The sequence below is a fragment of the Molothrus aeneus genome, chromosome 24, assembly GCF_037042795.1.
Source record: "Molothrus aeneus isolate 106 chromosome 24, BPBGC_Maene_1.0, whole genome shotgun sequence".
Lineage (NCBI taxonomy): Eukaryota > Metazoa > Chordata > Aves > Passeriformes > Icteridae > Molothrus > Molothrus aeneus.
In genome coordinates this window covers 3,073,794-3,098,912 of record NC_089669.1, presented here as the reverse complement: position 1 = coordinate 3,098,912, position 25,119 = coordinate 3,073,794, and the positions used below count along the sequence as shown (strand labels likewise).

General features: G+C 52.2%; 1 protein-coding gene across 15 annotated transcripts in view; it reads right to left on the bottom strand.

Moving 5' to 3' along the window:
• Nucleotides 1–21,900, bottom strand: part of NFASC (neurofascin) — an 83,031-nt gene extending 61,131 nt beyond the window's left edge. For 10 of the 15 annotated variants that reach the window (XR_010785017.1, XM_066565495.1, XM_066565499.1 and 7 more), the window contains exons 1-6: nucleotides 21,792–21,900; nucleotides 3,655–3,846; nucleotides 3,156–3,173; nucleotides 2,212–2,317; nucleotides 1,863–2,059; nucleotides 958–1,080 (exon numbers count right to left, since the gene is read on the bottom strand). Coding sequence is in view for 14 of the 15 variants with exons in the window: in XM_066565495.1 (XP_066421592.1) it covers nucleotides 958–1,080; nucleotides 1,863–2,059; nucleotides 2,212–2,317; nucleotides 3,156–3,173; nucleotides 3,655–3,748 (538 nt within the window). In the remaining variant the exon portion in view is untranslated. The remainder of the gene's footprint in view (nucleotides 1–957; nucleotides 1,081–1,862; nucleotides 2,060–2,211; nucleotides 2,318–3,155; nucleotides 3,174–3,654; nucleotides 3,847–21,791) is intronic. The other 5 variants (XM_066565496.1, XM_066565504.1, XM_066565505.1 and 2 more) reach the window with 1 other exon arrangement.
• Between the last annotated feature and the right edge of the window lie 3,219 nt (nucleotides 21,901–25,119).

Here is a 25,119-nt window from a genome sequence, read left to right as displayed (position 1 = left end):
GCTCCGGGTCTCTCTCTCTCTCTCTCTCTGTCTCCCAGAGCCCCATGGCTCCGGGTCTCTCTCTCTCTCTCTCTCTCTCTCTCTCTCTCTCTCTCTCTCTGTCTCCCAGAGCCCCATGGCTCCGGGTCTCTCTCTCCCTCTCTCTCTCTCTCTCTCTCTGTCTCCCAGAGCCCGATGGCTCCGGGTCTCTCTCTCTCTCTCTCTCTCTCTCTCTCTCTCTGTCTCTCTGTCTCTCTGTCTCTCTGTCTCTCTGTCTCTCTGTCTCTCTGTCTCTCTCTCTCTCTCTCTCTCTATCTCCCATGGCTCCGGGTCTCTCTCTCCCTCTCTCTCTCTCTCTCTCTCTCTCTCTGTCTCCCAGAGCCCGATGGCTCCGGGTCTCTCTCTCTGTCTCTGTCTCCCAGAGCCCCATGGCTCCCGGTGTCTCTCTCCCTCCCTCTTCCCCCCTTCCATCCCCGGGCTCAGGCCTACCTCTCCCGGCCTCATGGCTTTTCCCGCCGGAAACTCAAGGGAGCCGCCCAGGGGCGAGCCCTGCTTTTAACCCCGTGTTCTCTGAGGCGGATCCAGTCCCAATGGCCACATTAGGTGCCAATATTAAAATCTGAGCACCAATTGGCCTGACCACAGCATCCCAGAAAACATATTTCCGTGTCAAACCACCACAAGCAGAAAGGGTCCTAAATTAGCAGTAATTACCCTAAACTAGAAGCAATTACCCTAAGCTCGAAGCCACGATCCTAAACTAGCAGAAACAACCCTAATCAAGCAGAAATTACCCTAAACTATCAGGACCAGCCCACAAGTAGCAGAAAGTGCCCCTAAACTAATAGAAATTACCCCAAACTAGCAGAAACAACCCCAAACTATTAGCAACAGCTCCAGCCATGGTTATTTTAAATCCCACAGACAATGGAGCCGCCATTCCCAGAATTCCAGGTGGGAAAGGCGCTCCCGACTCACAGCTGCTCATCCAGAAGATGACGGGCTCGGGGAGGCCGGGCGGGGGATTGCACTGCAGGCTCAGCGGGGCCCCCTCATCCACCTCGATCACATCCACCTTCTCCTTGGGCCACAGCGGAGATTCTGCCACGGGAAGCAAAGGAAAGTGAGGAAAGGAGGGAAGGATTCCTCAGGAGTGATTCCCGCTGGATCCGGCCTGGTTTCAGAGGAAAATTCTTCTGGGCGTGTGCAAAACTCCGTGGAATTTATCCCCTGAAATTCATGCCCCCAAATCCATCCCTCAAATCCACACCCTCCAAATCCATCCCTGGAATCTGCACCCTTGAATTCATATCCTCAATTCCATCCTCTTAAATCCATGTCCTCAAGTCCATATTCAAATCCATAGCCTGAAATCCATCCCCCAAATCCATCCCTGAAATCCATACCCTTAAATTCATATCCTCAATTCCACACCCTCAAATCCATCCCTGAAATCCATACCCCTAAATTCATATCCTCAATTCTGTGCCCTCAATTCCGTCCCCTCAATTCCATCTCCTTAAATCCATGTCCTCAGTCCGTATTCAAATCCATACCCTGAAATCCATCACCCAAATCCATCCCTGAAATCCTTACCCTTAAATTCATATCCACAATTCCACACCCTGAAATCCTTACCCTTAAATTCATATCCTCAATTCCACGCCCTCAAATCCATCCCTGAAATCCATACCCTTAAATTCATATCCTCAATTCCACACCCTCAAATCCATCCCCTCAAATCCACCCCTTCCACCCAGAGCAATTCCCAGCCACAACCCCATTCCTCCCCTGTCTCCTGGACACACCTGGAGCCGTTTGAGCGCTGGATATTCCCCCCCAAACCTCCCGTGGCCCTGCTCTGCTTCCCTGGAATGACTCACTGGAAACCTGGAGGTGGATTTTGCTGGAAAGGGCCGTGCCGTAGTCGTTCCTGGCGAAGCACTGGTACTCGCCCTCGTAGTCGTCGGGCCGGCCCCCGCTGTGGAAGTCGATGACCAAAGTCCCCGATCTCCTCCTCATGGACACCTTGGGATCCTTGGCCACGTTGAAGAACTTCCCATTCCGCGTCCAGGAAAAGCTGAAATGGCAAGGAAGAGCTGAGTTTGGAACCGTGTCCCCAAGGAGGTCCCTGCCTGTGGTGGGGCAGCAGCGGGATGGGCCGGGCAGGGAGGGTGGGAGAGGCTCTGGAGTGGTGAGGGACAGTGGGATGAGAGCTGGGAATGCACTCACGTGGGAACGGGGTTGCCTTTGGCTTCGCATTCGATGAAGATGTTGTCCCTGGGATCCACGATGTAATCCTTGATGGATTGCTTGGTGATCGTGGGGGGCTGCGGCACTGCGAGGAATGGGAAATCCATGAGGAACCAGGGGAGATCCCTCAGCGCCATCCCACAGCAATTCCTGCTGGGATCTCAGCTCCTTCCCCCGGCTGGGTGTGTGATTTGGAGGTTGAATCCTGAGGAAATTCCTGTGATTTCCATGAATTCATCACCTCTTGGAGCATCACAGAGTCTGGACTCCCTTTAGGGACCAAAAATCCTCAATTCCCTCTCTGTATCTTGGTCTCCTTAGGGAATGTCCCAGTTCCAGCCTCCTGTTCCCACAGGGTGAATCCAGTGGGAGTTCATCCTGGATCTGCAGCTCAGAAGGGGCTGGGTCAGGGATCCTGAGAAATTCCTGGTGCAAGGAAGAGATTCCAGCCCCCCAGGATGAGCCCAAAGGAGCTCAGACCTGGAATTTAGGAAGGCAGGGATGGAAAAAGGGACCCAGGAACCCCATGGATGGGATAGGACCCAGCCCTGATCTCTGAACTGCAGATCCCATCTCCTGGGGAGAAGATCCAAGGCTGTTTCTTCATCCTCTGAGATCCAGGGATGCTCCCAACTCATCAGGATGTGAGGCTGAGCCTGGAACAGGTGCCAGGAGGGGATTCCTGCCCTTCTCCAAACCCAAACCCTGCAGGAACAACTTTTCCATGGCAAACACAGCCCAGCCCCTGCTCTGGGGACAGCACAGAGAGCTGGGAGCTCTTCCCAAGCTGCTCCAGCCTTTCCATGCCTTTCCCAACCTGGACATGCAGGAAAAGTGGCTCGGAAGGGGCCACATCCCCCTTGTGCCACCACCAGCCACTGCTCAGGGACCCCTCATGCAGTTTTGGGGAAGGGAACACTTACATTCACTCTGGATATTTGCTGTTATTCCCAAAGGGAAAGCATAGAGGGAAAAAGACAGGAGGTTAATTCAACCTGTTCTGGCTTTGCTTTGTTCCCAGCAGAGCCAGAAAACAAATCCAGTTTTTGCAGGCCTTGGAAACCCTAGACAAAAACCCCTTTTCCTTCCGAATGTGGAGGAGAAAACCTAATTGTGGAGGAGAAAAGCCGACTGTGGAGAGGAAAACCCAATTTTGGAGGAGAAAACCCAAATGTGGAGGAGAAAATCCAAATGTGGAGGAGAAAATTCAATTGTCAAGGAGAAAACCCAAGTGTGGAGGAGAAAATCCAAATTTGGAGAAGAAAACCCAAATGTGGAGGAGAAAAATCCAAATGTGGAGGAGAAAAATCCAAATGTGGAGGAGAAAATCCGCCAGGGGTGTTCCCACCTTCCTTCCACCTCCTCCCCACCCCAGTGAGGAATTTTTGGGAAGGAACTGGAGAGGATAAAGGCCAAACTTACGGTCCAGGGGGACCTCGATGGCGCTGACGAGGTGCTGGAGGCAGAGGGCGAAGGCAATTCCGGCGCAGGTGGCCTGGGCTCTCCTTGGGATCATCTTGGAATTTCCCTGTGTGGCCTCAGGACCTTGGGATGTCCCCTGGGGTGGCTTTGGGGTGTCCCCTGGGGTGGTGGCACATGCAGAGGGATCCTCAGCTGGAAAACAAAAACAACCCCAGAGTCACATTGCTGAGCCAATCCTGGCTCCTTCCCTTTGGAAATTTCGGGGACGCGGCGTTTCCGCCCTAAAAATGGTGGGAATGGGGCCAGGAATGGTGGCCAGGATTTGGGGAGCACGTGGGAACAGCTCTCCCGAGCCCAGGATTGTCTCCTGCTGGAAGGATTTATGGGGTTGTTTGGGCTCCAGTCCTGGAGTGAGCGCCCAGGGACCAAGAGAAAATTCCTGGGAGCAGTGGGCTCCAAATGGAGCCCGTGGGATTGAATAAAAATGTGGATTTGCGGTTGAAAAAATTAATAATAATTGTATTTTATGTGTAAAAATTACTGAGGGATATCCAACCCCTCAGGGCGTCGGGATGAGCTCAGGGGTCTAGAGCTGTTGTCCCAAAAAAATCCTGGCATTGATCCAGCAGAATTCTAGGATTGGCATTTTTTCCAACTGGTCTCCAAACAATCCCATTCCCAGCCAGGATCCAGATGTTCCCCTCGCTGCTGCCAGATGCTGTGGAAGTGACAGCCTGGCCAGAGAGTGAGAAAACCAGGTGAGTTTTCCCAGAATCGGCTGTTGAGACTTCAGGGAGTTTAAGATAAATAATGACAGCTTATTATTATAAACAACCTGCAGGTGTTGTTTTCCTACTCTCTGTTTTCCTACTCTCTGTTTTCCTGTTTTTCTCAAAGATTGTTTATAAGAAAGATGCTTTGTTAATTAGCCAGTCAGGTGAAATGTAGTAATTAATTGAGCAATCGGGTCTATCTGTACGGGAAGAAAGTATAAAAAATGGGGAATCTGAAGAAAAGTTATGTTTTGCTGTCCAAACCATCCTTCTGGTGAGTCTGTGTCATTTCTTACTCAACAGGGACAAGATCCCATCCAATCTCCCAGGATTTTCCACCCAGACACCTTTTATCCCTCTGGTAACAAATGCAGATCCCAAAAGAACAACAAAGAGCTCTAAATCCATTTCAAACACGGATATTTTAGGGGAGGGAAGCAGAGAGGGTTAAAAAGGGTCCAAATAGGAAGAGTTTGGGGCTGAAAAGTGAGGAATTTCTTGTTTTCCTTGGATTTGGGGGTGCGGAATAGCTGAGAGGGAAGGAGGAACTTCCTGGCACAGATTCCTGGGGGATATTAGTAAATACGGGAATATAAAAGGGTTGAGCCCAAGCTCTGATGGGAAATCACGGAATCCTGGAATGGTTGGGGTTGGGAAGGGAATTCAAAGCTCATCCCAAGCACAGGGGCACCTTCCCCTATCCCAGACTGCTCCAACCTGGCACTGGGCACTTCCAGGAATCCAAGGGCAGCTTCTCCCTACAAATCCCTCCAGGCCCCACTGCAAAAATCCAGGAATATCGTGAAGAAACAAAATTTCAGGCAATTCCTGAGCTGCGAAAGCAGCACAGAATCTCTGGCCTGAACCCTTGGGCAGAATCCTGCGGGAATGCACTGGCTGGATGGTCCTGGACAATCCGCAGGGTCGCACAGAGCAGCGCTGGCCAGGAGCAGGGAAAGCCACACAGGGAATTCATCCTCTAGAAAATGCCAGGCTCCTCCAGGCTCCTCCAGGCTCCTCCAGGGCCCCTTTGTCCGGAGCAGATGTGGGCAGAGGGAACAATCCCTGGGAACAATCCACGGGAACAATTCCTGCGCGTGTAGGTGGCTCCTGGAGAACACAGCCCCGCATTGTCCCGGCTGCTCCCGCCGGGAACGGGGAATTCTCCTGTCACAGAGAGGCTGGAGCTGCCACAGGCATCAGGGACATTCCGAGCTGGGGGTGCTGGAGTCAGGGGGAACAGCAGGAGAGAAGCTTTTCCCGAAAATCAGCGTTTTTTCCAGCTTTTTTTCTGGCATAGAAAGGATCTGACAGCAGCCCAAAAAGCAGGAAAAATCCATCAGGCTCGTCTCTACATCCCAAAGGGAGACACGGAGAGGGGAAGGGGTGGTTGGGGTTGGTCCCTCACCAGCAGGACAGGCTCAGCCCTGCTCTGCTCCTCAGAATTCTGTGGAATTCTCTCTTTTCCCCCTGCAGAATCTGAAATAACAACCCATGGGAACAGCTCCTCTTCCTGCAGAAATTCCCAGGAGATCCCACTCCAGCACCAGCCAGGACACGGATCCCCCTGCAGGGGATCTTCCCCAAAGTCATCTCGTTGTCAGAATTCCCAAAATCCCTAAAAACAGCAGCACCTGGAACTTCCCCTGGTCCCCTGGGATCCACTGGGTGCACAAACCACTCTGAGGATGGGCTGGACTTCATTTATTCCCCATTTCTTAAAATTAGATTTTTTTTGGGATAACAATGGGGAAAAATCCCTTCCCTACACCCCTGCTCCTGGAAAACCAGCTCCAGAGCAGGAAATAGGAAGCAAAGGGAATCTGGGCTTGGAATTCAACAAAATTAAACAGTGAGAGATTTGATTTAATCAGCTCGTTAGGACCAGCAGGATGCTCCCAGCAGCAGTTGGATTTTTATCCCAGTTTATCCCGATTTATGGCTGCAGGAGGAACAGTAAAACTTTGGGAATTGCTGTTCCCAGGGAACATTCCGGCAGCTCCGTTTATTGCTTCATTAAAGCTGATGGAGGAGCAGGGAGCAGCTTTGCCACTGGCAGAAAATCCCCTTGGGTTGGTGTCATGGTTTTAAAAAAAAATAATAAAACCCCGTTCTTTTACCTTTAAACAACTCATCTTTAGAACAGCACCCCATAAGTCAACAGAACCCATAAACAAGCAGTAAAAAAGCTGGGGGGCACTGGGGCTGGCCCAGCACCAATTTTTCCAGGAATCCCAACAGAAAATCCCAAAGAATCTGTGGGGTGGTGACTCAGGGACACTCCGGTCCCCTTGTCCTGTTCCCAATGGAGCAGCAAATCCCGTACCACTAAATCCCGTACCCCTAAATCCCATCCCAATAAATCCCACCCCAGCAAATCCCACCCCAGCAAATCCCACCCCAGCCCCCCTGGCAGCTCAGGACAGGTGGAGGTGACGCGGTGCCATTGTCACCTCCTTTCCAGGGCCATCCATCCCACGCTGCTCCCAGAAAACCCATGGAGCTGGGGCACGGGGGGACACGGGCTCTGCCTGTCCCCGGAGCGTCCCCAGGCCACCCCTCCCTGGTGGCATCTGGCCCTGGGATCAGCCAAGGGTTAATCAGGTGGGAAAACAGCCCTGGGATGGAGCCGGAGCCTCTGGAAAAGCTTCCCAGCTCCCACCTCCGCTCCTGCTGCCGGATTCTGCACCCGGGCTTGGAGCAGCCTGAGCCTCTCCAAGGATGGGAATGTTTGGGGTTTTTGGGGTCCCCAGGAGTCCCTTCCCACTCGGGATGTTCCATGGTTTTGTGAATAAAATGATGGATGCAACACTCAGAGAGAGGAAAACTCCGCGTTTTTCCAACCACACGGAGCTGGGAGAGGGTTTGGCTGGGATTCCCTTCCCTGCTGGACACAACCCACAGCTCCTCCGTGCCAGGGACGCCTGTTCCCATGGGAAAATCCACCCGGGGAAGTTGGGACACTTGGAATTCCTCTCCTGTGTGAGAGGAACCCTCGGACACAGGAACAGCAGATCTTGATCCCATCCTGGGATCCCAGACCTGGCTCTGCCTTCTGCCAAGGGCATCAGGCACGGCCCATCCCACTGGGAAACGAATGATCCCGGGGGGAACTGAGTGATCCCAGTGGGAAACGAATGATCCCAGTGGGAACTGAGCGATCCCAGTGGGAAACAAATGATCCCAGTGGGAAACGAATGATCCCAGGGGGAAGTGAGTGATCCCAGTCGGAACTGATTTATTCCAGTGGGAACTGATTTATCCCAGCAGGAACCAACTGATCCCAACGGGAACCGACTGATCCCAATGGGAACTGACTGATCCCAACGGGAACTGACTGATCCCAGTGGGATTCCCAGTGGGAATTGACTGATCCCAGTGGGAACTGAGTGATCCCAGTAAGAACCAACTGATCCCAGCGGGGACTGACCTGGCCTCAGACACTTCCATAAAGTTCATTCCCAAAAAACCCACCTGGTGACCCGAAGCTGATGCTCCAGGTGTGCCCCACCATTCTTGGCAGGTTTTGGTGATCCCATTCCCACTTCTTTTCCCAGGAATTGTGACAGCCCTTGGGGACACTTTCCACGGGAATGCGATGAAATTTTGAATTTATTCATTTCCTGAGGAGGGCAACACCCTTCCCTGCTATTTCCCACCATTCCCTGCTTTTTCTCACTATTCCCTGCTTTTTTCTCACCGTTCCCTGGCATTTCTCACAACTTTTCCCGTGGCTCTCCATGGATTTGTCACCCTTTGTCACTCAATCATCAAATCCCGGTGTCACCACCTCTCCATCTGCCGCCGGAGCTGCCTCCGGAATGGGAATAAATTAATTGGGAGAAGCTTTTGGCTCTGGGATAATGAAGTTGGCACAAACCCAGCTCAGGAGGGAGCCCAGGGATGCCGTGGTTAAGAATTCCATAAAAATAAAAGGGATTTTGGAGAATTAAAAAGCCAGGTTGGAATTTAGGGTTTCCTTGGAAAACGTCAAAGGATGGATTGAGCCAGGGATGAATGAAGTGAGGATTTTTTATCTGCCAAAACTTTCCAAAATCCCTGCAAAAGGTGGAATCTGTGTCCTGCAAATCCTTGGGAACACAAATCTCCTCTTGCTGACACCACTGGAAGCGGGAGGGAAAATCCGCAGGAAAACCGCAGAGTTTAAAGTCAAGGGAAAAAACAAAGGAAAGGGAAATTTCAATATTTAACTCCTCCCACCTCATCTCCTATCCACCAAAGTTTCCTGCTGGGAATATTCAATGGGAAAAGCGTGAAAATCCATTAAAACCCCGGAGCTGAGTGAAACAAAGAGCAGGGATTGGGACTGAGGGTCGGATCAGCAAATTCCTTGAATTCTGCGCGTCGGAATTGGAGCTGGAATCCAACTTTGGTAAAACACTGAGAAGGTTTTCCGTGAAAAATTCAGGAGATGAGGAAGGATCACACCTCTGGCACAGCTCAGGCACAGGATCTGGGCATGACCTGTCCCAAAAACACCAATCCAAGTTTTTCCCTGCCTTTCCTAGGATAATGTGGGAATGTGGAGCGTGTCCCACCTTGGCTGAGGTGATGAAAATTGGGAATCTCCCTCACAATGGCTTTGAGAAGGATTTCTCTCCCTTTTTCCAAGCTCAACTTGGAACGAGTGCTCAGAGCATGGAAAAACCAGAATTTCCATACGGGAGGGATGAATCCAAAAAAATCCAGGCACAAAACCCCTTTAGGATCTTAGAGAATCCCACAAAAAGCTTGGAGCGGGATGACCCGGAGCATCTCTGCAGGATGCCAGGCCCCTTTTTGGGATTTCCCCATTTTCCCAACCCTTTTCCTGCCGCTCTCCTGCATCCCTCAGGATTGCATCCCTCACTGGTGGCCATGGCAACGCCAATCCATGCGGGACTGGGGAGGAATGTGGAAAATTATTCATGAGGAATGAGGGAGAGCTCGGAGCAGACCCTCTGGAAGCTGGTGGGAAAAGGCTCGGCGTTCCCATCGGGAAAACGCTCCTGATTTATTATTAAATAGGGAAAAAATTCCTTTTTGTTGTTGTTATTGTTGAGGTTAATTAGGAGGAAAATCTTCCTCGGTGATCCCAGCCCTGCTCCCAGCCCTTTTCCTGCTCCTCTGGTTTCCCAGAGCCTCTGGGCTCAGAGCACCTGAGCAGGAGGGGAGTTTGGGAAAGCAGAGCAGGCGAAGCCCGGCTTCAGGCAGTCCTGGAATTGTCCCATTCCCAGCTGCTGATTCCCTGCTCCTGAGGGAATTCTGCTCCCATCAGCTCCTGCTCTGAATTCCTGGAGGCTGTGGGGATTCCCAAACCTCCTGCCTGTGCTTCCCACTGCTCCATCCCTTCCCTTGGAGGGGTACCTTGGCTACTCTGGAATTTACCCCCATCCCAAAAATCCCAATTCCCTCTGAATTCCTGGAGCTTGCAGGGAGCTCCAAACCTTCTCCCGTGTGTTTCCCACTGCTCCGGAATGTCCCCATCCCACAGCAGGGCAGATCCCACAATATCCAAGGATTTGATTTATTCCTCATCCTCCTAGGGCAGGGAGTCACCTCCCCTTTCCCTCTCCCATGTCCAGAACAGTTTTCCCTCTCTTTATCCCAAAAAATGTCTCAAATCCAAGGATTTACAGGAAATTTCTGCCGTTTCCTCACACATTATTCCAAGGGCTGGGAGTCACCTCCCTTTCCCTCTCCCATGTCCGACACAGTTTTCCCTCCCCAGAGCTCAGGTTGAGATTTTCCCTCTCTTTATCCCCCCCAAAAAATGTCTCAGATCCAAGGATTTACAGGAAATCTCCACCTCATCAGAGGTTATTCCGAGGATGGGGAGCCACTTCCCTTTCCCTCTCCCACATCAGGCGCAGTTCTCTCCGCCAAAGTTCAGGTCGAGGTTTTCCCTCTCTTTATCCCCCCAAAAAATGTCTCAAATCCAAGGATTTACAGGAAATCTCCACCTTGTCACGGGTTATTCCCAGGGCAGGGAGATCCTCCCTTTCCCTCTCCCACCTTTTCCCCCTCCAAAGCTCAGGTTGATCTTCTCCCTCTCTCTATCCCAAGCTCAAAGATTTTCCACATCCCAAGAAGGACACCCTGAGCTCCCTACATCCCAAAAAAATCCCCATTTCCCCCTAAGATTTTCCACATCCCGAGAAAGACGCCCTGAGCTCCCAAAATCCCAAAAAATCTCTGTTTCCCCCTAAGATTTTTCACATCCTCAGAAAGACGCCCTGAGCTCCCAAAATCCCAAAAAATCTCTGTTTCCCCCTAAGATTTTCCACGTCCCAAGAAGGACACCCTGAACTCCCCACATCCCAAAAAATCCCCGTCTCCTCCTAAAATTTCCTGCATCCTGAGGACTCCCTGAGCCCCCCCCTCACACCCCAAAAAAATCCCCCCTTTTCCCTCTCCCTGTCCTCCCCTGGCTTATCCCAGCCCCTCCATCCCGGAGAAGCGCCGAGGCTCCACGGCCCTGATCCGTAATTCCGACTCTTCCCTTCTTTCCCTGCCTTTTTCCCTCGGGAACAATGGGGCCCAGGACACTGCCCACTCTGTGCCCTCCCCGTGCCCGAGTGCCAGCCGGGGCCTGTCCCCGTGTCCCCAGCGGGTGACACGTTCCCAGAGCGTTTTGTTCCCAGATGCAGCTTCCTTTTGTTCCCGACCCTGCGGAAAAGCAGAGCAGAGACGTCCCCACCACTGAGAATTCCCCAGCCAGGAGTTTCTGACACTCCCACCGATATTCCGGCCTGGAATTGTTGGGGTTTTGCCTCTGCAGTGGAGCGCAGTGAGGAAATTCCAGAGGAACTGGGGAGTGGATCACAGGGATCCGCATTTCCCAACCTCCCGCACCCTCATCGTTCATCCTGGGATTTTCCAGCTGGGAAAGAGCCAACCCCAGCCTGGGAAAAGAGGGAATTAAAAAAAAAAAAAAAAGAATTTTTAAAATAAAATTAAAAATCCAGACGAGGCCTGGCTGCATATCCTGGGCTCCAGCAGAAATTCGGGAATAGATGGGGGAAGGAGGAAGTGGGGAGAGGAATCTTTGTTGGGATAATTGCCTGGGATTTCCCTGGAGGGTGGTGCAGGAACTTCGGGAGAGACTTCCCAGAGGATAAAAGCGGGAATTTCCCAACGGAGGGCAGCGGGAGATTAGGACTAATCAGGCGGGCCCAGCAGCGATAAACCCGCCTTAAAAACAAAGCTCTGCTTTGTAGCTTTAAATGAGGATTCGCCCGATCCCATCCACGGCTTCATTAGCATCTCATTAATATGCAATTCCCATTTTCCCGATTAAACGGCTGGGAGTAGGGAAGGCAGGGAGGAGGAGGTGTCCCGGTGCCGGCTCCGAGCTCTGGGGACACCTTTTGGGGCAGGAATTCCCGTTTTCCTGCTTCCCAAGGTGCTCTCCAAGGATTCACCTTTTCCCGGTCCGGGCGAATCCAAACCCTGATATTTGGGAGTGAAGACAGCAACATTCCCAGTTTTCCAGAGCCCCCATTCCCAGTGTGGAATGAGCATCATGCCAAGGGGAATGTTCTTATCTCCACCACCAAAATTCCCTCTTTTGGGCGATTCTGAGAACTTGGAGCTTCCAGGAGCCGCTCCCAAGGTTTTGGCGCTTCCCTGAAGCCCATCCCAGCTCCCTCCATCTCCAGGACCCCCCAAATCCTCCCTCCCCCACCACAAACCCCCTTCAGTTCCACTTTGAGCCTCATTAAACCCTTGGGAGCCTCCGGAATAATTCCAGCCTGGCTGATCCTGGATTTTCTGTGATTGGGTGGTGCCCACCGGGCACTGCAGGGAGATTTCCAACGGCTGGAAAATCGGAATGGGGCCAGGAGGGAGAACGATGGGGCAGCAAGAGGAGCAAAACTCAGGATCTGAAACCATCAAACCCCATCCCTGCTGATGGATTTGTTCCTTCTCCCAGTTTTCCCTGGATTTGCTGGAATTAAAAACCGCTCCAGCCTCTTGGAGAGGGAACATGAAAGAGAGACAAGATCTGAGCGGGGCTAAGAGGGTTTTAATTTCATTCCCCAAAGCAGTTCCTGGGATGTTCTGTTGGGATATCAAAGGAAAAATTGAATGTTGGAGAGGATCTGCTCCTGCCCTGGGCATTCTGGCCATTCCGTGGTTTCTGAGGGAGATGAGGAGGAGGAGGAGGAGGGAACCACAGCATTCCCAAGGCTGCCCACGGTGGCACTTCCCAGACCCACCCAGGTCACTCTGCCCAGTGCTGGACTGGTCCTCCACAAGGATTTTGGGATTTCCCAGTGCCCAGAGCAAAGAAATTCCATCTGGAGAAGCCTCAGCTTCCTGATTTCCCGGGTTTGGAGCTGGGTCTGTGGGGCTGGAGCTCTGGTGGCCCTGGGACATCTCCTGGTGGTGTCGCCAGGATCTTCCCTGGGGAGCAGAGATGGCCCCGGGAATTTCCCCTGACCCTGGAGAACTGGGAGGAATTCTCCCGGAATTCCTCAGGAATTCCTCCTGATCCTGGAGGGTGGAGATGTCCCCAGGATTACCCCTGATTCTGGAGACATCCCTGGGACCTTCCCCAACTCTGGGGAGTGGAAATGTCCCCAGAAATTTCTCCTGACCCTGGAGATGTCCCAGAAATTTCTCCTGGGGGGAATAGAGGGAAGAACTAGGAGGAATAAAAGGGAAGAACTAAAGGGGATAAAGGGAGAAATTTTCCTGATGATCACTCGAAGCTGAATCGTAAAAACCCTCCAGAAATCCCAATTAACACTTCAGAAATCCCAATTATCACTTTCGGTGCACCTTGAACTTCCCGCTCCTCTTCCTCCAGCATTCCCAGTTATTCTTGCATTGCTATTTCATCTTTCCCTGCTTAAAACCTCATCCTACCCCCTCCCCTGGCTCACAGGGGAACCCTTTGGGTCTTTTTCCCCCCCCAAAAAAAGCCCCTGCAGTGAGGTTTTAGGATGAGATTCCAAGGATGTGGTTGGAAGAGCTGGATGAATCCCACACCCTGGATCAGAGGGCTCAGCTCCATCCCAGGGCACCATTCCTGCTCTTCCCTCTCCTCCAGCAGAGCACTGGGCTAAAATTATCCCTGAGCAGCTCAAATCCCAAATCCTGGGGGGTTTTCATGGCCTCTGGAGCCCGATCCCAAGGACAGCTCCGGCTGTGGCACAGATTGGGAGCAGAAATAGCAGGAGGGTGGCACGGAGCGCTCCGAGGTGGCACAATTTGGGATTGGCACATCCCAAACCGGCACATCCCAAACTGGCACACCCACCTGCACCTGCGGGATCTCCTGGGAAGCCTCTCCCAGCTCAGGTTGGTGGGAATAAGATCCTAAAATTCCCCAAGACCCTCCCTTAGTGTGAAAGGGATCCCAAAGCTTCCCAAACCCCCTCCATGGCTTGTCCTGGCTCAGATTTAGTGGGAAAGGGATCCCAAAATCTCCCAAACCCCTTCCACGGCTTCTCCCATCTCAGATTTAGTGGGAAAGGGATCCCAAAATCTCCCTAATCCCCTCCACATCCTCTCCTTGCTCAGGCTTGCAGGGAAGGGGATCCCAAAATCTCCCAAAGCCCCTCCTCAGCCTTTCCCAGCTCAGGTTTCCAGGGAAAAGGACCCCAAAGCCTCCCCAAACCCCACACTGCCCATCCCATTCTGGTCATAATTGAGCCATCTGTCCTCCCACATCCCAGCAGCTGTTTGGGATCAATCCCAGCCATTCCCACCCCCTTTTCACCGGACAATAGGGCAGGAACTGCTTTTCCCTTGGGAAAAAGGGTTTTGTTTGGCTTCCTGGAGGGGTTTCATCCCTGGATACTCCTGGATATCCCTGTTTTTCACCTTACTCTGGTTTGGAAGAGGAATTCCGAGGACTATTCACAGATAGGAATTCCCAAGGAGTGTCCATTCCCACCTCCACCCCAAATCCGAGATTTGGGTGAAAATCCTGCCAGGAACACTTAGAAAACCCCAAATTTCCCCCCAGCTCAGCTGTGTCAGTCCCAGGAATCGTTCCCAACCCCAGGCCTGTCCAAAAAGGCTGGAAAAGGGAGACAAAGGAGCCAGAATTCCTGGAATCAAACATCGGGGAGCAGCCTGCTGTCCTGGGCTGGGGCCAGCTCAGCCTCACAGCTGTCACCGGGGCCAGCGCCATTCAGACGAGGTCAACCAAAAATCCCCAGGCTGGTCCCAGCTGCTGGGATGGGCAGGAATAAAATCCCTGGGGAGCGCTGGCAGCTGGATCCCGGAGCTGTCAGCAGGAAATGGCAGCCTGGGATGTGCAGAATCAGGATTTGAAGGACACTCGGGAAAAATCCGCCCTCTAAAATGTGCAGTTCTGGTGTTGGATGTAAAAAAAAAGAAAAAAAAAAAAAGTGGATGAATTCGGCCAAATTCCGGCTTTTCTGGGAATTAAGGGGGTTTGGACAGGAGGTTTGGGGTTGAGGTATTTTCTGTTAGAATTGAAGTTTTCCAGATGCAGGGGGAGAAGGAAATGGGATGATCCATTTGTTGAGAGGATTTGAGGTGGAATCATGGAATGTTTGGGTTGGGAGAGAGATTAAGGTCCCCCAGTGCCACCACAGGGACACCTTCCACGATCCCAGGTGGCTCCAGCCTGGCCTGGGACACTTCCAGGGATGGGCCACCCATGGATTCTCTGGGAATTCCATCCCAGGGCCTCCCCACCCCAGAGGTAAGAATTCTTCCCCATATCCCACCCAATTTTCCCCTTTTTCAACCTGAACCCATCCCCTTGTCTTGTCATCCCAGTTCCTGCTGCAGATTCCCTTTTCCTTCCTTGTAACTCCCTCAGATCCCGAGGTTTCACACAAATCAAATCCCAAGGTTTCCACACAAATCAAATACCGAGGTTCCCGTACAAATCAAATCCTGAGGTTTCCACACAAATCAAATTCCGATATCTCCACTTCCAGGGATGGGGCAGCCATGGATTCTCTGGGAATTCCATCCCAGGGCCTCCCCACTGTCACAGGGAAAAATTCCTTCCCAATATCCCACCCAAATCTCCCTGAACCCATCCCCTCGTCCCACCACCCCAATTCCTGCTGTGGATTCCCTTTTCCTTCCTTGTAACCCCTTCATTTCCACACCAATCAAATCCTGAGGTTTCCACACAAATTAAACTCCGAGGTTTCCACACAAATTAAATCCGGGGTCTCCACACAAATCAAATCCTGAGGTCTCCACACAAATCAAATCCTGACGTTTCCACACCAATCAAATCCCGAGGTTTCCACACAAATCAAATCCTGAGGTCTCCACACAAACCAAATCCCGAAATCCCCACACAAATCAAATCCCGAGGTCTCCACACGAGTCAAATCCCAATATCCCCCACACAAACCAAATCCCAGTTCCCCACACAAGATTCCCTTCTCCGGGCTGACCATTCCCACCGCCCTCAGGCCGTCGGAAGTGCCACCAGAGGAGCTCCCGGGGTGTCCTGGCACGTGCGGGTGGCACAAAGCCCCGTCCTGTCCCTCCCCTCCTCCCGCTCCCAGCTGGGATTGCCTCAGCCCCATCCCAAAGGAGACCCCAACAAGGAGCCTTTGTGGCCGGGTCTGCTGGGAGTGTCAAAGCCAGATTTCAGGAATGTGACACCACCGAGGTGACAGCAGGGACCGGGAGCTTCTCCTGAATCCTGCACTCCATCTGCCCCGGCTGGAACCACAGAGGGGCCTTTATCCCACATGGAGCAGCCCCGGCCCCACAAATGGGGCTGTGTCTGCAAATCCAGAGTGGCTGGTGGTGTCACCATTCTGGATAGCTGAGAAGGCTGCGGGAAGAGGGGGGAAAATGGAAAAGATGGAGCAGAACTCATGCTAAAATGAGGTTGGAAAGGAATTCCCTCCGGGGCAGGACGGAATCCAGACCTCCCTGACAAGATTTGAGAAAGATTGTAAAGGAATCCAAGCCCGGGATGGATCCTGGCATCCAGGGAATAAAATCCCAGGGAATACTTTGGGAAAGGCGAACAAAACACAGGGGAAGAGCCTGAGGGGTTGGGAAGGGCCTGAGGGGTTGGGAAGGGCCTGAGGGGTTGGGAAGGGCCTGAGGGGTTGGCTGATCTTCACCTCAGAAAAAGGGGAAGGATGGGATTCTTTCCCTGCCCACAGGTTGGGGGAATAGCCTATAAAAACTGCAGGGAATATAAAATAAAACCTGCCAGTAATAAAAAAAAAAAGCTGCTGGGAATATCCAAAAAAACTCTGAATATCCAACAAAGCCTGCTCTAAATTTCCACCAAAAGCTGTTGGGAATATCCAATAAAAGCGCTGTGAATATCCAACAAAACTTGCTCTGAATATTCAGCAAAAACTGCAGGGAATCTCCAATAAAAACTTCCGAGAATAGCCAAAAAAAGTGCTCTGAATATCCACCAAAACCTGCTCTGGATATCCAGTGAAAACTGCTGGGAAAATCCATTGAAAGCTGCTGGGAATGTCCAGTAAAAAGGAATATCCAATAAATCTGCTCCTACAAGGATGGCAACCGAGCTTTGTCCAGGAGAACAAAAATCCCCAAAGCCGCACAAAGAGGGAGAGGACCTTGTTCCCTGCTCCCCAAAATCCCGGAGACGGCCAGATCCCCAAACAATTCCTGCTGGAATTACCTCAGGTCACCACCATCAGGAGCGGGATCAGCCCTAAGCTCAGCCCAGCTGAGCCAGGCTTTACCCAGGTGGGGTTTAAAATTCATCCTAAATTGTGGAGACCACCCAGCATCCAAACTCCAGCTTAAAAACCACGCTGGGGGTGGAAAAGGGGGGATTCCCACATTCCCTGCATTCTGCTGTTCCAATGTATCCCAGTTTTCCCTTTCCATCCTGGACTCCAGTGGGAGCAGGGAGATAGGAACTCAGGGAATAACGCTCCCAAATCCTCAGGAGGGGCTTCAGCACCCTGGAGAGCGACCGGATCCTGGAGGATTTTCCTACCCACGGACATTCCCGGCCTCGGCATTCCCAGGTTTTCCAGAGGATTTGTCCAAGGCCAGCTTGGAGCAGCCTGGGATAGGGAAAGCTGTCCCTGCTCGTGGAATGGGATGAGCTTTAATTTTCCAACCCAAATTATTCCGTGATTCTGCAGCTCTTTGAACTCGGGATAAGCAGGAAAAGGGAACAATCCAGAGGGAAAAAAGGGAAGTTTTGGTGCATTTTCCACAAATCCAAACAGAACCTTCCTGCCCTCCCAGTTCCCACTGGAGCTGCCAGCCCGGCCTATCCATGCCAGGAAATTTCAGGAGGAATTTGGGATTCAGGCTGACAGAGCTGCAGGATCAGATTCCGACTGTCCCTGGGAAAAGGAGCAAAATTCCGCTGCCAAGGAGGCGGAAAGCGACGGAAAAGCTGCCAGGAATTGCGATGAACCTCCGGCTTCACCTTGCACCAGCCCCGGGGGCTGTGCTCCTGCTTCCCCACTCCCTGTGAGGCTTCCAGAGGTGGGAAAGGAGCATCCCAGAAAATCCAGGACAGGGATTCATCAGCTCTTCCCGAGCCTGGATTGCTCAAAGCTCCCCCTTCCCTCTGGATGCTCCTCCAGCAAACCGGGAACGCGCCAACCTCTGGCTTAAGGCTCGCAAGGGGGGAAAAAACCCCCCAAATTCTCCTTTTACGGGAAAATCTCCACAATTCCCTCTCTCCTCTGCCCTTTGGATGCTCCCTCCCAGTTGCATCCCTGAGGAAAACAGAGATGGGTTTCAGAATTCCAGGATGAGATCCAAAGGAACATAAGGAGGCGTTGTCGGGAATTTCTGTCCACCCCAACTCATCCCTGTTTTTTATTTTTTTTCCCCGTGGATAATCCTCGTCCTCCGATCTCATTAAGTGGGAATGGTGATCCCGATAAGCCGAGGGATAAATCCTCCTCTTTTTTAATCTGTAATAACCCAGCCCCGTTTCTTTCAGCTCAGGATTAAAGGAAAAATAAAAGGGAAAGGGAGGGGGGGGGGGGACGGGGATTACGGAACATTTAAACTCCCAGCAAGTTCATTCCGAGCCGGAATCCCTGGAATTACGCAATAATTATCCTGGACAGCCTGGAAAGGAACGAAGGGGCTTCGGGAAGAGGGGGGAAAATGGGAAAGATGGAGCAGAAGTCATCCAACAACACGGGAAATGAGGAAAATGAGGTTGGAAAGGAATTCCCTCCGGGGCAGGAAGGAATCCAGACCTCCCTGACAAGATCTGACAAAACTGTAAGGGAATCCAAGCCCTGGATGGATCCTGGCAGGGTTTAGGAATATTTTGGGAAGGGCAAACAAAACCTGAGGAATAAAGGGAAGTGCCAGAGGTTTTTTCCTTGGTTTTTTTTTTTTTTTTTTTAGGAGCCTCCTCACAGGTTTTACTGTTCAAATTAAAATAAAATCTGATATTTTTTTATCTGAAAATCTGATTTTCTAACTGGGCTTGAATCCTCCCAATTCAGCTGCACCTAAAAAGTGTGGAAAACGGCGAATTCCACAGCTCCCAGAAAGCAAAGAAATGAAGGAATTCTGCCTGAACTTCCAGGTTTTTCTCCCTGGGAATGAAGTTCTGCTGGGATTTGGAAGGCTGGTGCTTCCCCACATGGGTAAATTACAACCTCGCAGAAAATCCACCCCCACGCGGAAAACAAATCCAGAAATTCCTGCCCAGCGCTCCCAGATAAAATCAGAGCCCCAGGAATGTCCTGGGGATGGGGCTGCTCCATTTTCCCAGATTCTTCAAACAAATCCCAAACTTTTCCCTGGGAGACTCCTCCTCCCCTGAGCAAGGGCAGGATGGAGCTGAAAAGTTCCAAAGCTCCAGATGGAGCCAACAAATCCCAAAGTTTCCAGTTCCAAGTTCCACCTGCCCAGGTGAGCTCCACTGATCTTTATCCTGGGAATATTTCCTTGGAGCATCCCAGAACTTCTCCATTCCTACTAATTTCTGCATTTCTGGATAAAACTCATTTTTATCCAGGGAATATTTCCTTGGAGCATCCCAGAACTTCTCCATTCCTACTAATTTCTGCATTTCTGGATAAAACTCATTTTTATCCAGGGAATATTTCCTTGGAGCATCCCAGAACTTCTCTATTCCTGCTAATTTCTGGATAAATCTCATTTTTTATCCAAGGAATATTTCCTTGGAGAGACCCAGAACTTCTCCATTTTTTCTCAGTGGGGTGACAGGACCAGTGGGAGGATCCAATCCAGGACCATGATCCCTATGGATAATTCCTTTTCCCAAGGTCACCCCATCTGGGATGGAGCACTGGGATTAACAGTGGCTCCAATGAGAAGCCAAACTTCCTTAAATCCATTTATTTCCCCTTTTCCCAACAAAGGAAGCACCAAAAAAAAAAATCCCTTTTCCTGCTGCTCACGTCCATCTCTTTCCTCACAATCTTGGGAATCTCCAAGAGTTTCCTGGGATGGAATTCCCAGATTCCCATTTCCAAATTCCCATTCCCCTTCTGCCCCAGACTCGCTTTGTGGTTCACACCTGATCCGAATCCCTTCCCTGCTCATCCCCGGGATTTGAGGGTACAACCCCTCTACACCCAGGAGTACCTCATGAGTATCCTACTCAGAGTATCCCAACCACCTGCCAAGAGCAAAAACATGGAAAAAAATCCTCATTTTTCCCCTTATTATTCACTATTTTCCCCCAATTTTTGGGACCCTTTGTGATGAAGTTTTTCCAGTGGATTTTGGGGGATTTTATTCCCCCCAAAACACCCCGGAGAGAATGAGAGGAAAACAAATCCTGAATAATTTATTTGGAAAACTTGGGATATTCCCCATTTAATCATCAGCTGGGAGAAGGGATGATTGGATTGGGTTGGGTTTAAACCAAAATCCCTTGGGATGAGGACGAGGATGGAGCTTTGTTAAGCCCAGAATCAACACAAAACCAGGCCCAGGTCCCAACTCCTGTAAACAAAGTCACTTTTCCAACCAAACAACTCCTGCCTGCCAGCCAAGTACTTTTCCATGCATTATTTATGTTGGATTCACGTTACAACCGCACAAAAAAAAAAAAAAATGGGAAAAGCAGCAAAGGCCCAGCCCTGAACTGGGAAACAGCAAAATTAAAAATAGAAATCGAGCAGAAAATGCCAAATTTGAGTTTTCTTTCAGGAGAGAAAGCAAAGTTTTCTTGGAACAAAGCAGCCCCTCGGTGTCTGCCAAAGAGGGGGAGGTTTTCCAGGAAAGAAAGGAGTCAGCATCCCTGGAAAAGTCACAGGATTCCTGCTTTTGTCCTCGGCAGCTGCCAGGAGCACCCCGGAAACACCACAGCGCCACAGGATCCATCTTAAAGCAGCCGGGCCTCTGCTGGGCATGTCAGAATTCCAGCTTTTCCCGCAATTCCCGCATCGCCCCGGCCCTCGGCACTGCCCCTCCGCCGGGACCCGGCTGGGAGCAGCCCGCGGTGACTTTGGGGAGTGCTCCTGAGCCACCCCAAGGAGCTGACCTTGAAGAAGGAGCCCGCAGGCAGCATTCCAAAGGGAAAAGCAGAACCCACCCGAGCCAGACGCACCGGCCGTGCCCAGTTTTGGCAGGGATGGGATTTCTCTGGGCGAAACCTCCGTTTTCCCACCCAAAAAACGGTGGGCGCCGTTGCCAGAGGCCTCCTTCCCAGATGGAATGTGCGTTTTCCCTGCTCCCCGCTCCCCAAGGAGCACCTGAGGCCATGGAAAAGGGAGGACCCCTCTCCATCCCCGCTCCATCCCAACAATCCCTCTCCCCCAGGCCCCAGCGCTCCCACGGCCTCCTCGCCCTCCTCACCCCATTCCCGAGCTTCTCGCGGCCGGGGAGCGCCCGTGGGGCCGGGATCCCAATGATTCAGCACTTTCCCCGCTCTCCCCGATGGAGATCGATGCCCGGGAGCGGCTGCGGGAGGATGCGGATCCCGCACCCGCCACTCACCGCTCGCCGCCGGGGCCCGTCCCCAGCCAGGTGCGTTTTCCCGATGGATTTTTCCGGCCCGGGATGTTCTTCCGGAGGGAAGGCGACGGGCGAGGAGCGAGGCGCATCCCCCGCGGAGCAATCGCCGCCCCCCTCGCCGGCTCTCGGCGCCCCAAAGTTGCGCTGTCACCCCGAGGTCCCCACCCGGGCTGCGCTCCCCGTGCCCCCGCTCTGCCACCGCCGCGGTTTTGTCACACGCAGGGACACGGAGCCGTGACGCAAGAGCCAAAATCCCATCACATGCCCCAGCTCCCCCCTCCCGGGGTCCTGACAGCAAAAACCGGGAGATTCTGGGGCTCACCGAGCCGGTTTAGGACCCCAAATCCGCGCTGAGGATGCGCGGGGCTTCCCCCCGTGCGCATCCCCCGAGAGATTCCCGCATCCCGGCGCGTCCCCATCCCGGTTTGTCCTTACCCGGAGGAGCTGAGGTGGCCGCAGCCGGGGCTCGGTGCGGGCTCGGTGCGCCGCACTGCGCGCTCCCGGGCGCGGCCGCGCCGCACTGCGCGCTCCCGAGCGGGCGGAGAGCGAGCGCGGCCCGGCAGCGGCAGCGGCAGCAGGAGGAGGAGGAGGAGGCAGGGAAAGGAGGGAGGAAGGCACAGGCTGGAGAGGAGGGGGCAGAGCAGGGGGAGGAGCTCATTAGCGGCGCCCTTAATGAGCAGCCGCAGGCGCTCAGCGCGGGGCTGAGCCCTCCCGAGGCCGAAGGCGCAATCCGGGGACAGAAATGCGAATTTTGGGCGAGGAAAGGACGAGTTTGGGTCACCCCGAAGAGCTGACCCCTCCCAAAGCCCCGCGCGCAATCCGGGGACAGAAACGCGAATTTTGGGCGAGGAGAGGACGAGTTTGGGTCATCCCGAAGAGCTGACCCCTCCCAAAGCCCCGCGCGCAATCCGGGGACAGAAACGCGAATTTTGGGCGAGGAGAGGACGAGTTTGGGTCACCCCGAGGGTGCGGAGGGTCCTCCCCAAGGGCGAGGAGCGTCCCCCGGTGCTGCTGGAGAGGAGCGCGGGTGGCACCGCTCGGCTGTGGGGGCGACATCAGCTGCTGGCACCGGTGGCACCGGTGGCACTGGGGCAATGGTGGCACTGCTGGCATTTCTGGCACTGCTGGCACTGCTGGCACCGGTGGCACCGTCCCCTCGGGTGACCCCGCCGAGGTGAGCGAGCCCGCACGTCCCCGCAGCCGCTCGGCCATCGGAGCTCTCGGTTTAATTAAAGCTCCCCCCGCCACTCCCAGTGAGATTTGTGGCCTCTCCTTCCCGGGGTTTTTTTATTAAATTCCCGATTTTCTGCTGAGGCTGCAGAGCTGGAATTGATGGAGGTGGACGTCTGGGAGAGGCAGAGGGAGCCTGGGTTTCGTCTCGCTGCTGAATTGAAAATAAAATATGAAATATTTGATTTTGGAGATGGATTAATGTATGAATTAAATATATCGAATATGCCAGCGGAAATCACGGAATCGGGAATCAGGGAATAGGTTGGGTGGGAAGGGTTCTTAAATAGATCCAATTCCATGAAATTCCATTCCCTGATCCCAGGTTTTTCCAACCTGCCCTGGGACACTCACAGGGACAGAATTCTCTGGGAATTCCACCCCCACCCTCCCAGGAAAGGATTTATTCCCAGTATCCAACTGAGCTTTGCCCTTGTTCGGTCTGAGCCCATTCCCCCTTTCCCTGCCACTCCATCCCTTGTCCAAAGTCCTTTTCCATCTTTCCTGTCATTCCCTCAGCTCCTGGAAGGCCACAGCTGGATCACCCCAAAGCTTCCCTTATCCAGATGGAACAATCCCAATTTCCCAACCTGGAATTCCAGCTGGGAATTCCAGGGCTGGAGCAGCTCTGCAGGGGCGGGGGGGGTCTCACCTGAGGGGGCAGAGGGGCTGAATCCTCCCCCTTCTCCTGCTCCATTTTTATCCCAAAAATCCATTTCCAGGTCTCACCATCCCATGGACACGAGGGAGGAATTCCTGTGGCAGAAATTCCATGGGGATCCCCACAACTGCCGGATCACCAGAGGGGGAAAAAACTTCCTGGGGGGATGTGGGGACACAGCTGGAAACGCCAGGTTTGGAAATCCCAATTTCCCTATGGAATAACAGATCCAGGGAGCAGCTGCTGGGAAAGGAGGGAGATAAATCAATCAGGAATATTCGGGGATGGAGCAGAATTCCAGACACCCGTCCCCAGCTGCTGGGAGGTGGGGAAAATGAGGAAAAAAACCGTGGGGAAAAACAGGGAAAATCCACGGGGAAAACTGGGAAAAGCCATGCGGAAAACCAGGAAAAAAACCGTGAAGAAAACTGGGAGAAAACCATGGGGAAAACTGGGAAAAGCCATGGGAGAAATCGGGAAAAAACATGGGGGAAACCAGGGAAAAGTCATGAGGGAAATCAGGAAAAAAAACATGGGTAAAACCAGGGAAAAGCCACGGGGAAAACTGGGAAAAGCCATGGGGAAAACCAGGAAAAAAACCGTGAAGAAAACTGGGAGAAAACCATGGGGAAAACTGGGAAAAGCCATGGGAGAAATCAGGAAAAAAACCATGGGTAAAAACAGGGGAAAGTCATCAGGGAAAATGGGAAAAAAACATGGGGAAAACTGAGGAAAAACCCATGGGGAAAACCAGGGAAAAAGTCATGGGGGAAAAATGGGGAAAAGCCATGGGGAAAACCAGGAAAAAAACATGGGGAAAACTGAGGAAAAACATGGGGAAAACCAGGGAAAAAGTCATGGGGGAAAAAATGGGGAAAAGCCATGGGGAAAAATGGGAAAAAGCCATGGGGAAAACTGAGGAAAAACATGGGGAAAACCAGGAAAAAAAACATGGGGAAAACCAGGAAAAAAACCATGGGAAAATCAGGGAAAACCTATGGAGAAAACCAGGTAAAAGCCATGGGGAAAATTAAAATAAAAAAAAAAAAAGGAAAAAACCAGGAAATAGTCATGGGAAAACTGGGGAAAAACCACGGGGAAAACTGGGAAAAAACCAAACCATCCTCAAAGATCAGCAACAAAGGACAAAAAAAAATCTGAGAGTTAAATTTGGGGACGTTTTTCCAAGGGTGTCACGGAAGTCAGGGACCTTGTCCCTGACGCTGCAGCTTTGGGAACATCAGATTTCACCAGGCTGTGCCTTTCCTGCCCGGATCCTGCTGGATTTTAGGTGGGAGAAGGGAATTTCACTCCGGAGCTGCCTCTCCAGCAGTGCTGACTGCTCCTCCAAGATGCTGATCCCAGAGAATTCCAGAGGGATCCAAGGGCACGCTGCACTTCTGGAGATGCTCAAAGCCTTGAAGAGTTTTTTCCCCTTTTTTCCCATTTTTCCCCCTTTTTCCCCCTTTTTTCCCCCTTTTCTGCCCCTTTTCTGCCCCTTTTCTCCCCCCTTTTTTTCCCCCTTTTCCTTCCCCTTCCCCCCCCTTTCCCTCCCTTTTTTCCTCCCTTTTTTCCCCCTTTTTTTCCCATTTTTTCCCCCTTTTCCCTTTTTCCTACAAAGCTTTTTCTCTTCTCTCCCATTCATGGCTACAAATGGCTGGGAAAGAATTGAAATATCCCTTTTTTTGGTGGGGGGGGGGGCAGTTTCCATGGAAAATCCCATCTGGAAAAGGCCACAGCCCTCACGAAATCTGATTTACACCGCGAAAAAAATCTGATTTGCACATCACAAAATCTGATTTACGGGGCTGAGCTCTTTGGGCTGCGAGCCAAAATTCCCTCATTTTTCCATGTAGATACTTCTGGAAGAGG